The sequence below is a fragment of the Petromyzon marinus genome, chromosome 48 (genome assembly GCF_048934315.1).
Source record: "Petromyzon marinus isolate PM22_M1 ecotype Great Lakes invasive population chromosome 48, UKy_Petmar_22M1.pri1.0, whole genome shotgun sequence".
Classification (NCBI taxonomy): Eukaryota; Metazoa; Chordata; class Hyperoartia; order Petromyzontiformes; family Petromyzontidae; genus Petromyzon; species Petromyzon marinus.
Genome location: NC_133714.1, coordinates 7,549,091 through 7,564,003, shown reverse-complemented (window position 1 = coordinate 7,564,003; position 14,913 = coordinate 7,549,091). Strand labels below are relative to the sequence as shown.

Here is a 14,913-nt window from a genome sequence, read left to right as displayed (position 1 = left end):
CCGGTTCGTGTTAAATGTTCCCTGGGTGCAACAGTTGTCAATGTTGTGCGGGTGAGCTGTAATTCAGAGTCAGAATCTATATCCTGGAGGATTCCGATGAGCTACAAAGCTCTTTATAAAAATTTTTTACAGATGTCCGAGTCGATTAAACTTTTAAATAAGCCAAGACCGGCGGTATGTTTGAGTGCGTCTGGGCGATCGTTCCACGCGGTCCAAGCATCTCTCTGCGTCGCCGTCGTCGAGCGAGAGAGAGCACGGCCTCTTCGGGGCTTCCTCTCTCGTCGCGCTCAATTCGTTTTAAGAAACCGTGCGGGCGAAGAGCTTATTAGACGTCGGCGGAGGAAGTTGATCCGTTGCCCGTGGGAGTCTGACGTCCTCTGCGCCCGCCGCGCGTCTCTTTCCCTCTCTCTCTCTCTCTCCGCAGCTGACGATGCCGCTGCCCGTGCCAGACACCATGAACATCAGCTACATCTGCGAGTCGGCGTCGCGTCTCCTCTTCCTCTCCATGCACTGGGTCCGCTCCATCCCGGCCCTCGCGACGCTCGGGTGCGTACCCGGCCAGCGCCATGGGCGCTGTGCCGCCATTGCCGCCAACCACCTCCCACGCTCCCCCCTTTTGGTTACAGCAGCGGGCACGGCAGGAAGAGGAGGCAGAAAGAACTTCGCAAAAGCTGAGAGTAGGCCGCTCGCTAAAGGAGAGAGATGATGGGAATGCTCACGTGGTCGCCTTATCCGATCGGATACATTTTCGTGCTCGTAATATGTGTGTGCGCTGACCTGTGCGTGAGAGAATGTATTCTTATGAGTCTTATTACTCTTGTGTACCTCGTTGAATCTCGTGATGCATTTTCAGGAGTGTCCTGCCGAGTTTTCGCAGAAAGGGGGCGATGTTGTTGCTGCCTGCGTGTCATCCAAATGTAGTTATTTGCTTGTGTGTATTTGAGTTGAGTAATTGACAATTTGGACCGTGACGTCAGCAACGCAGTGTGGCCTATTTTTTTTTTTGCTAACGACGTCACGAGATCTTTCGACATTCCACCATGCGTGAAGCAGACGGTGAAAACAACCGCCAGCAATGACCAAGAGCGGCCCCTCGGTTTAGAGCCGTTGGCGTCTGCAGCAAGCGGTGAACCCGCTACCGCTCGGCCGCGTCACCACTAAGAGACATGATGACGGTCGTCATTAGGGAATTCTAATTTTAATACATTCTTTATACTCGTGATGCGTGCATCCGAGTGTTGAAGCTTATTTATATCTATGGCATGCTTTTTTTGCCAGTGTCAAGATGATAAAAAAAAACAATAGGCCTTTACCCTTTTCCGGCAAAGAATACAGGCGTGAAGATGTTCGCGAGCGTTAGGATGCGGAGCAACGGCGCGATGGTTAGCGAACTGAGCCGTGAATCCGCCCATCTGAGTTCGATTTCCACCCCCATACCGCACCACCCCACCTCCCCTACAACCCCTCCCCCCGCCTGCCCCCCCCCCATCTCCCGTGGTCGGTGGGGTTCTCAGGCAGGAGTGCTGCACGGGACTTGTGCGCGCGTGCTGGAACGAGCTGTTCACGCTGGGGCTGGCACAGTGCGCCCAGGTGATGAACCTTCCGGCCATCCTCGCTGCGGTCATCGCGCACCTCCAGAGCAGTCTGCAGCAGGGTAAGGGGAGGGACGCGCGCGGGACTTGCAGGCATGACTGTTGCGGAGGCGTGCTAACGCGCGCGTGCGTGCGTGCGTGCGTGCGTTTACAACTGCGGTAGTGTAGCGGTTAGCGCGCTGCGCTACAAACCCGGCGATTTGAGTTCGATTCCGGCTCACGGCCAATACCGTCGACGATTATCTGCACCGGTCCTGGGCCTCCCCTAGGTTGACTCAGCCTTAAATTAGTTCTTGGTGCAATGTGTAAACATCGCCACCCGGGAGACAAAGGCAGTCGGGCGTGGTGCTCACCACCCACCCTTTTGTGTGCCGTGCCGGCCTTCAGAGTTACTCGCTAACAGCACTTTCCCAGAAAGTCTGTTCAGGCTATGAAGGGGGTCTTTGTGTAAATTAAATAATTTCCCATTCAGATATGCTCATTACCAATGCTATGGACTCCCACTACTGTAGATTCTACAGGTATTACAAGGACATACAAAACTCAGGAATAAAATAATAAAATCTGCAGAACGCAAACTCTTCGAAGTTGCGGGAAGGCTTGTTTAACTCGCAAGAGACTAACCAACTATCTATTTTCATTTTGCTAGGTAAGGCGCACTGAGCTTCTAGCTCTTTTTCAAAAGTAACCTGACCGAAAATGATAGCTCAACGAAGTGGCATAGAATGTGAAAATGTATAGCAGCCAAATTCTCTAAACGCGTGATGTTGATTCTAATTGTGGAGGGAAAAACCGGAGGACCTGGAGAAAAATCCACGCGACCACGGGGAGAGAGACACAGCAAACTCCCAAATATACAGCAGGCGTCAGGGTTGGAATCAAACCCACGACCTCCTGTATAACAGGCGAGGCAGTTAAGATCTCGACCCCACAGCGCCTTATTAGTGGAGTTGGTTAAACATCCCAACATAAGTGCACAGAACTCGGGCAACTGTTGACGACGGTTGTAGTTGCCTCCAAAGTGCGTGTCCGTCGTAGCTTCCGACTTAAAAGCTGCGATTTGCACTCGCGACACTGCATCAAAATAAAACATCACTATCTCTGAATCGGCTGAAGCCTCCCGTAAGTCACGTGACTTGTCTGCATTCACCCTCACCTCTGAATCCCTCCCCTCTCATCTTAATATCTCGTATCTCTCTCAATAAATCACCTCAAGCCTCCCGTAAGTCACGTGACTCCTGCGTGGCCACCCCCGCTCTGAACCCCTCCCCTATCTCCGTGCCGCCGCCCACTATGAAAACAGACGCTGCTCCTCCTCCGTGTAGCAGCAGCAGCGTAGAGGCCCTGATGCAGCCTGTTCCTCTCGATCATCACCTCTCCTGACCCCTGTTTGCTCCCGTTTCTCCGTTACCTTTCCCATTTCTTTCTTCTCATTTCCCATTCAATCCGATGAGCTACAAAGCTCTTTTTCACAGACGTCCAGTAGGGGCATGGGGTAAGAACGTTACAAAAACAAACAGTACAAAAACATGATGGTAGTGCACAGTACAAGAAAGGTCAAAGTATATACAGTATTTATATCCTTGTCTCTACTCCAGGGGCAGAGCCATGATTTTGACTTTGGGGGGGGCTGACTTCAATATTCTGAGATATCCAGTGTAATGTTTTCCAATGGGCGCCACAAATGTATGAAACAAATTCTATTGGATTTGAACGCGGAGTTTATTAATAGGTCGGAGCCGCTGATGTGGCTAATAAGTTCGATAAGTTCGAAAGGCTGCCGCTCAAGCAGCCTGTAGGGCAGCACGAGGTGGCAGCCTGCAGGGCAGCACAAGGTGGCAGCCTGCAGGGCAGCACACAGGGTAGCAGCCTGCAGGGCAGCACAAGGTGGCAGCCTGCAGGGCAGCACAAGGTAGTAGCCTGCAGGGCAGTACGAGGTGGCAGCCTGCAGCATTTTGCAGCAGCTGGATATCCGGTTATCCCGATTACCGACTGCTCTACTCCCCTTCCCGTGGGGTGCCACTTGGTGAATGCGAGGGTGGAGGGGTAACCCCGTGATGGCGTGCGTGTGTGTGCATGCGTGTGTGCGTGTCCCCGCGTGGGGAGCGGTAGAGTAGCGGTTAGCGCTACGCTGCGCTACGAACCTGGCGACCCGGGTTCGATTCCCGCTCACAGCCAACACCAGTGACGATTATCTGAACCGGTTCTGGACCTCCCCTAGGTCGACTCGACCTCAAATGAGTACCTGGTGCGGTGTGTAAACATCGCCACTGGGGAGACAAAGGCGGTCTGGGCGTGGTGCTGGCCACCCCACCCCTTCGTGTACCGTTCCGGCCTCAATAGGTGCTCGCTAACAGCACTTGCCCCTACAGTCTGTTAAGGCTATACGGGGGATCTTTGTCTTTGTGCGTGTGCGTGCGTGCGTGTGTGCACGCGTACTCGCGGCGCGTGCAGACAAGCTGCCGGCGGAGCGCGTGAAGCTGGTGGTGGAGCACGTGTGGAGGCTGCAGGAGTTCTGCCACAGCATGTCGCGGCTCGGCGTGGACGCGTTTGAGTTCGCGTGCCTCAAGGCCATCGTGCTGTTCAGCCCAGGTGGGTCCCCCGCGCTCAGCCCCACCCGGCCGCGCATCGCCTGCAACGTCAACGCCACGACACCGTCACCGTCACCGATGCCACCGTGACAACCACCCACCAACACCGCTGTTGGGCGTGATCACCACTGCCACCGCCAGCACCGCCACCGCTGCCTTCACTGCCCACAAACGCCAACGCCGTCGGCACAACCGCCACCAGCACTGCTGCTTGCAATGACCGCTCCTCCGCCTCCTCTGCCACCGCCACTGCCGCCACCAGCGCCGCCGCCACTGCCCTCGCCTGCCCCCCTTAATTCGTACTTCCGCACGGCGCGAGCCGAGCTTTACTTTCGCTGAGCACCATTCCCTCGCCGAGGGCGGCATCGGACTTTGCCATCGGTGGCCAACCACCCGCCGACGCGCACCGTGTGACCGCAAGAGGGCCCTCGCGCTCACGGAAGCTCGCTCGCTCAAAATTAGAAACACAGGTGTCACAAGGTTCAGGTTGATGGCATAATAACCCTGGGGTGTAGAACCGTTTTACTTATTGACGAGCCTTCGGCGGGCCGCGCTTTGACGCACGCACACTCGCCTCGGCACTGTGCAATCATTATCTGGCCGTCACGCTCCACGGTACGTACGGTGGGTGGCCAGCACCACGCCCGGCTGCCTTTATCTCCCCAGTGGCCGTGTTTACACACACCAGCACCAGGTACTCATTTGAGGCCGTGTCGACCTAGGGGAGGCCCAGGACCGGTTCACATAATCGTCACCGGTGTTGGCCGTGAGCGGGAATCGAACTCCGGGTCCCCGGGTTCGTAGCGCAGCGTAGCGCTAACCGCTACGCTACTACCGCTCGCTCCCCTTCCTAACCCCCCCCTCTCCACCGCTATCGCCGACCTGAATTGACCGCTAGGTGGCAGTGAAGCCACGGCAGTGGCTGGCGAGATCTGTGAGTGAGTTTGCGGGATTGTGTTGAGTGGCTCTCTTCTCTATTGACTTCGCATCGGCAGACAAAGAGATGTTGATTTGAAATTGTCGTAGTGATGGTGATCGCCTGCGAAAGTGCGTGCGCAGTCGTGCGTATGCGATGATGTTGTGCATGCGTGTACATTTTGTGTGTGTGTGTGTGTGCGCGTTCACGCGTGCGTGTAGCATCGTGCGTGTGCGATCGTGCATTTAAAATCGTGAATGTAGATTCATACGAGCTTTCACAATCGCGCATGTACAATTTTTCCATCACGCTGTGCGTGCAATGCTGCCTGTGTCCTGGTGAGTGTACAGGAGTGCGTGCGTGAAGCTGCGTGTGTGCCGCATGTGTGACGGTGCGTGTGTGAGGAGCGGTAGTGTAGCGCTGCACTTTGAACCCAGCGACACAAGTTTGATTCCCGCTCATGGCCAACACAGTGATGATTTTCTGGGCCTCCACTAGGTCGACTCAGCCTCAAATGGGTACCTAGTGCGATGTGTAAATATCGCCACTGAAGAGACAAAGGCGGCCGGACGTGGTACTGGCCACCCACCCCCTCGTGTGCCATTCCAGCCTTCATAGATGCTCTTGAACAGCGCTTGCCCCAAACAATCTGTTAAGGTTGTGCGTGTGTGTGATAGCGCGTGTGCGTCCGCGTGCGATGGTGCGTGTACAATAGTACATGCGTGATGGTGTGTGTACGTGTGTGTATCCGTGCGTACCCTTAGACCACCCTGGGCTGGTGAACGTGGAGCAGATCAAGCAGCTGCAGGAGAGAGCCACGCTGGAGCTGCGGGGATACATGGAGTCTGCTCATCCCGACGACAGCACCAGGTGGAGCCAAACGTCCTCCTCTCCCAACCTCTCCCTGCGTCTCTCTCTCAGTCTCTCCCTCACCTGACCTCTCCCAAACGCCCCAGAACTAACTCTTCCTTGCCTCTCCCCAGCCTCTCCCAACCTCTCTCCCTCCTTCTGGCGCTCTCATTCACGAGACAAAATAAAACCTAATTTGTCAGGAGACGAGTGTGACATTACACAAATAAATTACAATCGACTTTTGAATGCGTGGTGGAACGTGTTTAACACTGCCGCACGATTCACAGTGACGGCATCACAACTCATGTATTTTTGTCCTTTTCCCCCAAATTTTAACCACGACTGTGCTGTCGGCGTGATGTCGTGATGAGACGGAGAATTTAATCGGATCTCTCGGAGGGTAGTCCCAACCCTCCAGCCCGCGGACACGTACATGTGCATACGTGAGTGTGTTTGTGTGCGTGCGTCCGTGTGTGCTGCACGGGATGGAGAAGAGATGGAGCGATGTGGTACGAGAGGATATGGAGCTGAGTGGACTTGCCAATGACTAATACCAGCGGTGTAAAGATCGGCCTCTGTGGAGGAGGCTCGTGAAGGACACTGCTACTGGGCAGTTTGAGGAAGTCGCCCTCCAGAAACAACGGAGGGCAGAGGAGCGACGCTCACAACAATGAGCGGGGCACCGGGCGGCTAAAATGCAGCAAGTTGGCAAGTTTGTACCTGGGTCTGTCCCGTGAGCTCCTGCCAGCGGGCGCTCGACACTTCACGTGGCCTTAAAGTGCACGTAGCCTGGCACTGGCGCCGTGATGACGTCACCGCCACTTAGTGGCGAGTGGCGGTTGTTGTTGTTGATGTACTGGGAATATTTGTGCGCGCGTGCGTTCGTGTACATGTGTACGCGTGTACGCGTGCATACCCAGGCTGCTGCGGCTGCTGCTGCGCCTCCCCGCGCTGCGTCTCATGAGCTCCGCCGTGACGGAGGAGCTCTTCTTCGTGGGCCTCATCGGCACCGTGCAGATCGACAGCATCGTCCCATACATCCTGCGCATGGACTCCGACGACTACAAGGTGTGACCTCCGACCCCCCTCCCAGCGGCACCTCCGGACCCGGACCTCGAGTGCACGTGGAGCAAAGGAAAAACGGAGAGAAAGAAAACGATGAATGACCGCCGCCCGCGCCGCCCGCCCGCCCGCCCGCCTGCCCGATTCCTTCTTCCTCCTCCACCGAATCCGACAACTTGTGACTCTTGCGTTTACTCCTGCATCGGCGCGTAGCACTTCGGACGTTCTCCACCAAAGGAGAGCGAATTTCCGCCCCCCATTTTTAATGCCGTGTAAGCGTGCGTGTTTCGTGCGCCACCTCTTCTGGCCTCTCCGCAACACTCCAGACACCTCACCCCGTCCCCCCACCACCGCCCTTTCCCCGCCGCCGCCGACGACCGTCGGGCAATGGGATTTTGAACGACGTCGCAAGGCAGCGGCGGCGGCGGCGGCCTTACGCTTGATTTTCCCCGCAGCCCGCAGCTAAGAAAGACGCGGTGAGCTGCGTTTACCCTCCTCCTTCCCCCGAAAGATGACGAACAGTTAAACAAAAAGGAACAGAACGGGGGGGGGGTGAAAAAAAAAAGACGACGCAAAAATTACCGTAATAATGAAAACAAAACAAGCAAAACGAAAACAAAGCCCTGCTCCTACGAACATTCTCCTCTCCGAACGAATTTCATTTTTGTTTTGCTAGACTCGTCCAAAGGATTTTTACAGCCGGAAGTTTCGTGCGCGGGGGGGGAAGGTGGTCGAGTAGTTTGTTTCGGTCGGTAGTCGTGCCCAGCTCCGTTTCGGAACGCTTATTTCGTTGTCGTTGCCACCGCTGAGATTTCCTCTCCACCCGCAAGCCTACGACGGGCACGGCGTGGTGGGAGTCGGGGGGTGGGCGGGGGAGAAGCCGTGGAACGCGCGGAGACTTTTCTTCTCTATCGCTTCCGCTGTAAAACGGCATCAAGAGGTTATTTTTTTCCTTTCCTGAAACGATGCGGCGCGATTGTACGTTGCTTCTGAAAAACTGTGCACCCGCACGCACGCACTCTCCACACACGATGTATAGTTTTTAAATTAAGAAACGTACGCTTGCACCCTCTCTAAGCAGCATTTCACGCAACGCACCCACTCATACCCCCCTTTTCCTCGGCCTCTCCTGACTTTTTTTTGCACTTTGGAAGAACGTTACTGTTTTATAATCCGAAGAGCCTAAATCGCTGTAGACTACGTATATAAAATATATATATTAAACAAACAAAAAAACTACAAAAATTGTACGGGGGAGAGAGAGAGAGCGAGCGAACGAGAGAGAGAGAAGAACCGAACGTAAAGACGAAATCGTGCGGCAATGTTGCGAAGGAAGATGCCGGCTTCCTGAAGGCGGAGCAATGACGGGACAAGCAGAGGCACGCGCCGCGGTCGTTTTGAACAACGGCGTCGCTGCGGGAAACAAACAAAAAGGTTTCAAAAGAGAGGGGAAATCATGGAAAGAAGAGGAAATAAAAATACAAATCGTCATCCCTTTAATGCGCGGCACTCATCCTCCTGCACTCGCCCTTCTCCCTCCCTCCACAGGGGGGTCACGGGGTCAGCGTTAACATTGCACTTATTTTTCGCTTTTAGTCTTTTACGGGGGACGCGTGGGGAAGCGGAGACTGCGCGTGCGCGCGCCGACTCTGCCGCTAACGAGAGGTGAGAGAGACGCTGGGGAGGGAAGGGGGGGCGGCACGGCCAGCCACGTTCGCTGTTTTCCGCTGGCGCTCGGCTTTTCCACCACCGTTTCGGGAACTCCCCTCCCCCGGGTTCCAATCTTGTTCGAGGGTCGACCCGGCCCGTTGTTGCTTCCAGGGTGGACAAAGTAAAGTATTGCTTTTTTGCTGTAAGGGTCCCGCCCGTCGGGCAGACTGTCCCCTGCCGTGGGATTGTGAAATTGACACCGCTTGATCTTCTTGGTGGGTTTTTACCAGTGCAGCTGAGTGCACCCCCCCCTCTCCCCGGCCACCCCCCTCAACCCCGCTCGTTTTGACGTTGGCTTCCGGGTGCTCTGACTCAGGTGGCGCCATCGTGGTGGCGTTGTTGTCCTGGTTGTGAGCTTGCGGGGGTTTTAACGTTGACCCTCCTGGGGTTGAACCGCGATCCCTGCGTTTTTTTAGTTTTTGCCAAAACCGCCTTTCCCAGGGCCACCCCCCCCCCCCCGCCCCCCCGGCAGAGCCGGTCTGCGCGCCCGGTCCCAACGCTCACCCGCGTGCCCGTCGTTTGTAATTATTATTTTTGACTACGAAAAAAAGGAAGAAAAAAAATGATATATATGAATCGCATGTTTGAATTGCACCTTTTTTTCCTATAGCACAACACGAATGCACATCGCTGTCGGGGGGGGGGGGGAGAGGTCCTTCTCCCACGCGCGCATTCTCATTGTCATCGTCGCCGTTGTCGTCGCCATTATTATTGTTATTATTGCTACTATCACCTTTTACTTGCCGCTCAAAGGCACACGTATTTCTCGAGACGCGGGAGAAGCGAGCGAAGTTAAACTTTGCGCTCCCCGCGCCCACCGGCGCTTTTCGGTGAAAGGTGGGGGGAGGAATCTGTCTTTTTTTTTCTTCGTGGGGCATATTTCGTTGCATTTTTATTTTATATATATTTTTTAGAAACCCCCCCCCCCCCCCCCCCACCTCGTCATTTCCACACGGCGACTGCCACCGCTTGCGAGAGCATGCAGAGCGAAGAAAGGCGCTGTGGGGTTTCGTTGGCGATGGTTACATTCCATTGAGCGCGGAAGTTCGGGGAGGTTACGGAGCGGTGAGATGAGTCGCGGGGGTCCCAACGGTGCGTTACGGAACACCGGCTGTGTCCCGCTGCTGCTGCTGCTGTATGCAAGTGTGCAGTCGAGCGTCGCTGCGTGCGTGCGTCAGCCAGGGTGCGGGGCGCGCGTTCGGGAAGAGTTCGCACGTGTGGCGTGGTTTCTGTGTTTGCTCCACAGAGCGTTGCATTGTTGTTATTTTTTTACATCGTATCGTAGTCATCGATAATAATAATAACATTATTATTACGACTGTGTAGGTTTTATTTTGCGATTCGGCTGCAGAGCTCTCCGGTGCATTCTTCTGGTCGTGCCGCCTGACGTTCTTTTGTTCACGATGTCTTGACGTTTCGGCGCACGCGGCTGGGAGCTCGTTCAGGAACTGTGTTTTTGAACGCGTCGTGGGTTCGAATTATTTTGGTTCGCTGAAGGAGACGCGGTAACAACGCGAGAACGCACCAAGCACGCCTGTCGTCTTCGTCGTCGTCGTCATCACGAGTTTTCAAATTTCCCTCGATAAGCTCTGTTGTGTGTAGTCACTTGCTGCGTTTTGCCTGGATCATGTGATGCCTTAGATCCTACGAAAACGAGGGCCGGGTGGCCGATGCGTGCTTTTGGGATGCGCTTTGAGCCCTCTGGCAACCTCGGGTCGCAGAGGCAGTGGTTCCATCGGTCGCCCCCCCCCCTGAGCGATGAGGGGCATGCAACAACGACGATAGTTGCGGCCACGCGGATGCTTCATGTCGTTTTTCAGTTTTAAGAAAACTAAAAATCAGTCCTAATTAAACGTTTCTTCGCTAACGGCGGCGACGTTTTTCAAATCGATGGAATTTCAAAATCCAAGCGGTGTTTTATTTTCTTCGTGCTTTCTTTTGGTCGCACTGGCATTTGAGCACCTTGGGCGGTTCGCCGTCGCTTAAAGAGGCGAGCGAGCGAGCGAGGAGGAGGAGGAGGAGCGAAGAGCGGAGGGTCGCAGACGGACGGACGGACGCACGCGCACCGCACTCGCGCAGACAACACAGATGAAGCCGCGCTTGTACCGACGGTGTGTCACGTTGCGCCGCTTGTGCTGCCGCGTAGCTCTCTCTCTCCGAACGCAGCCCCAATTCAGGGGGCCCCGAGCGCGCCGACGCCGTCGCCAGGCGCGCGACGTGTCCCGGCCGGGGCGGGGGGGGGAGCGAGCTTTGAATTGCAGCGTTAAAAATAAACAGAAAACATTCTCCTCCGCGCCGAGCGACACGCGGGACAACCCGCAAACGCGCAGTGGGCGGGGCGGTGGAGTTGGCGACGATGGCGAGCCTGCGCCAGGCCGCAACCTGCTCGCGGTTTTGCGTTCTTAAAAAGTGGCACCCTTTGCCCGCCCGCCGCGTGCTCAGTCGCGTCCCCCGGTCGCCCTGCGGTCACGTCAGAAATTTCCTCCTGAAGTCGCACTTTTTGTTAAATGCTTGGCGGGAACGGAAAGGTGGGGGGGGGGGGGGGTGTGTGGAGAGGCGACGATCGGTGCCGTGCCGGCAGCTGTGGTTCCGTACACCCCGGTGGGGTGGTGGCGAGTGAAATGATGCATCTGAGCTTTACGATGCACGTGGTCAGGTTGTGCGCGTAGGCGCTGATGGGGGTTTTCGTTTGGGTTCGCGTATGTGCTGGGGGTGGAGCGGTGGAACTGCGGTTAGCGCACGCTGCGCTGTGAATCGTGCGGCTATAACGCGCCTTCTGGTCGGTGAATCCGGCACCCCACGCTTCGATTCCCGGCACCTCACGGTTCGAGCCTGAACGGGAACGGAACCCATCCTGGGCGCACCGCCCGTTGGCCAACGCGAACTGACCAGTGTGGCGAAGTTTGGTTCGAAAACAACGCCCAATTGCCCGTGGAGAGTCCTTCATCCAGCGGTGGATTGATAATGGTCTTCAAATTATGACTGTCCTTCGTTGCAATTGTATGTTGCGCGATCACCTTTCAAGTTGATTTTTTTTTCCGTGTCAACCAAGTGAGACGACCAACACGACACCGGGATGAGGCTCATTTTTCCGGGTTACCGAAAATGCTGCGTGAAGCCCCCTCGCCACGCTTCATGCTGCGCAGTTCAACTTTGAACAATTCGTTGTTCCGTTTTTTTTTGTTTGGCACATTGTTCCTTGCGTTGTCGCCAAACAAAAGGTCGCAATTTGGGATTCAATAATTGATTCCTTGCGATACGATTCGTTCTCACCCCTTGGATTCGACAACCGATTGGTTTGGGGTTTTATTTTTGTTAACGCCGCTATTAGATTATTTGTCACGGTGTGTGTAGGCGTCCACGAGTCAATTCAAACATCGTCGTCAGCCGGTAGCGCCTCTAATGGCTGCGGGCGGTGGGGGGGGGCTGAAGCCGATCTGATGACCCTGTACAACTCGAGAAACGGAACAAAAAAAACCCCCATTATTGAGTCTTGCACGCGCGCGATTCAGCGTGCGTGTCGCGAGCCCCCTAAGAATCCACGTTAATCCGATGCATCGTTCGATCCCCGGGGCACGCGCGCGTACACGCGCGTCGCACACACGCGAGTACGTGTGTGTGTGTGTGTGCGCGACGCTCGTGTGCACGCCACTCCCCCGCCCCCACGTCGCCAACCCACAGTGGAGGTGACGCTATGCTCTGGAGCAGGGGTGGGGAGCCACGGTGGCTAGGAGATGTTAGCTCCCTCGCCTGGTGTACAGGAGGTCGTGGGTTCGATCCCGACCCTGACGCCTGCTGCTGCCGCTGTATATTTGGAGTTTGCGTGGCTCTCTCCCCGTGGTGGTCGCGTGGATTTTTTCCTTGGTTTCTTTCCTTCAAGATTTAGAAACACCGCGATAAGCCGCTTCGCCGAGCTGTAATTTGTGATGGCCAGGGGTCGCTTTTGAAAAACAGCCACATCGCTCAGTGGGGCCTTACCTGGTAAAATACAAAATAGTTTAGTTGATGAAAAAACAACTTTAGTTTTCAATTTTCCTTACCGAGGGCCAAATAGGACTTCACACACCTTTGGCGGCCAACCACACGTGAGCACTCCTCGCAACCGTGCGCTCGCGTTGTCACTCGTTTATAGAAACGCGCAAAAATATCCCGCGCGCCGACCAAGCGCATGGAGGCACTCGCAGTGACGAAAGCGACCGAGCGCGTGGCTGTCCAATTAACAAAAAACCACGGCGTCGTAGCCAGGTGGTGAAAAACGTTGACCTACTCCCCCCCCCCCCCTCTAGCGCTCGAGTAGTGGTTCCTCCTCCTGCTGCTGCTGCTGCTGCCCTGCTCTAGAAGCCGGGTGTCGAATCCTGCGACGACCGTGTCACCGGTGTGCGTCCTCCGCCAACCGGGGTTGTGTGGAGGTCGTTGGCTCCTCACTTCCCAAGTTTGTTTTCTCCTTCCACCCCCCCCCCCCCACTTCACGAGAGGTTTTTGTTGGTCGTGCCGTAGCAATCGTAGCCACCTCCCCCCACCCCCCCCCGCGTCCCCCCCCCACCGAGATGATGTAAAAATGTTCACGGCGGGGGGGCCCGCGGAGTGGTTTGGTGGTCGCTGGGGTGCGACGCCGCAAAGCGCTGAGGATATTTCTCGGCTTCATTCCTCCCCGTCGCCCGACGGGAAACATGACGTTTTACCGGGCTCGGCGTCACGTCATTGTCATCGGTTACCGTCTCTCCGCCCCGCCGCATCGAAGGCCCCTCGCCCGCCCGCTGTCCTGCGACGCAGCGGATCCGTCTCTCTCCCTCGTGGGCCCTCCCACGCGCGAGCTCATCGTGCCGTCGCTCCGTCTCCGCGGGGGCGGCGGCGGCGGCGCCGTCGCGCGCCGTTCCTTCCCCTCGTTCCGTCACCCTGACCACTTCCCGGGCACGATGCTTCCCCGGTGCGGTCTGTCCTCCGCAGATCCCCGATCCTTCCATCGGAGCAGCGAGCCGGCGCACGCAACAGCCGGTTTAAACACTACACGGGCGCGATCACCGTCGCCCCTACGGTGATTGGTCGGCGAACACGCGCAGGGCGATTGGGGTGGTGATGTCGTTGTGCGTCCGATGAAGTGGCAAGTGAGGTCCGATTGTCCACCCTCCAGACCTGTCCCACCCCCACCCTCCCCCAACCTCCCGACCCCCGTTACCTTTTCTGCTTCGATGCCTTAAAATGCTTGCGCGGAGTTTGTGTGGCAGTGCTTTGTGTTGCTGCGTTTACGGCTGTCTTCAGCTATACATTTTCGAGCATTATTTTATCATTATTGTTAATATTATTACTTATTATATTTACAAGCACCCTAGCATGAAATGCTAGCATGACCTATTCTTTGAATAAGGCAGTTATGACTGTCCGCTGTACATAGCTTGGCAGCTACATTTGATATACCGTATTAAATAATAAACGACTGCTCAACAGCAAAGTGTGTCTCGGATGTGTGTGGATGCGAGAGGCGCTGGCCACCCACCCCCTCGTGTGCCGTGCCACGGCCTTCATAGGCGATACTCGCTAACAGCACTTGCCCCAACAGTCTGTTAAAGGCTTCACGGGGGATCTTTGTCTCGTTGTGTGTGCGCCCTTTAGGGTTATCAGTCGCTCACCCTCCCGGCTTCCCGATCAATGTGAGGGAGGTGGGTGCACAGTGCCAATCTCGCTCGACGACGCATCCATGAAAGTCTATGTTGAATGAGTGGGCGAGTGAGCAGGTGTGAGTGAGTTGATGAACGAGTGAGTTGGTGAGCGAGCGAGCGAGTAGGTTGGTGAGCGAGCGAGTAGGTTGGTGAGCGAGCGAGTAGGTTGGTGAGCGAGCGAGCGAGCGAGTAGGTTGGTGAGTGAGCGAGTGAGTGGGCGAGCGAGTGGATGGGAGAGTGAGTGTGTGCGTGAGTGGGTGATGTGAAGCTCGCAGTCACTGGGGATCCACAGTCATGTGGGAAGGCAGCCAGGCGGTGAGCCAGCGCTAAAGTTATGCCCAAGCTCTGTGCTCCTCTATGTATAGTATTATGTTATTTTAGCCAATGAATACAAGTTTTCCACAATAGGCTTTTTGTGTGTGTACAATCGTATAAATATAAATGTTGTCGTTAAACCCACCACCACCAGACACAGCCAATCAGTGAAGTTTGTCACATCAACAGAACGTGCCAATTCGTTACGAGTTCAGCAC

General features: G+C 55.7%; 1 protein-coding gene across 5 annotated transcripts in view; it reads left to right on the top strand.

The window, feature by feature from the left end:
- LOC116952759 (nuclear receptor subfamily 2 group C member 2-like) overlaps positions 1–14,172 on the top strand; it is a 99,606-nt gene extending 85,434 nt beyond the window's left edge. For all 5 annotated transcript variants that reach the window (XM_076074503.1, XM_076074500.1, XM_076074502.1 and 2 more), the window contains 5 exons: positions 425–546; positions 1,515–1,654; positions 4,047–4,184; positions 5,864–5,969; positions 6,872–14,172. In XM_076074503.1, coding sequence (XP_075930618.1) covers positions 425–546; positions 1,515–1,654; positions 4,047–4,184; positions 5,864–5,969; positions 6,872–7,025 — 660 coding nt within the window. In that variant the 3' untranslated portion in view covers positions 7,026–14,172. The remainder of the gene's footprint in view (positions 1–424; positions 547–1,514; positions 1,655–4,046; positions 4,185–5,863; positions 5,970–6,871) is intronic.
- Positions 14,173–14,913: the final 741 nt, after the last annotated feature.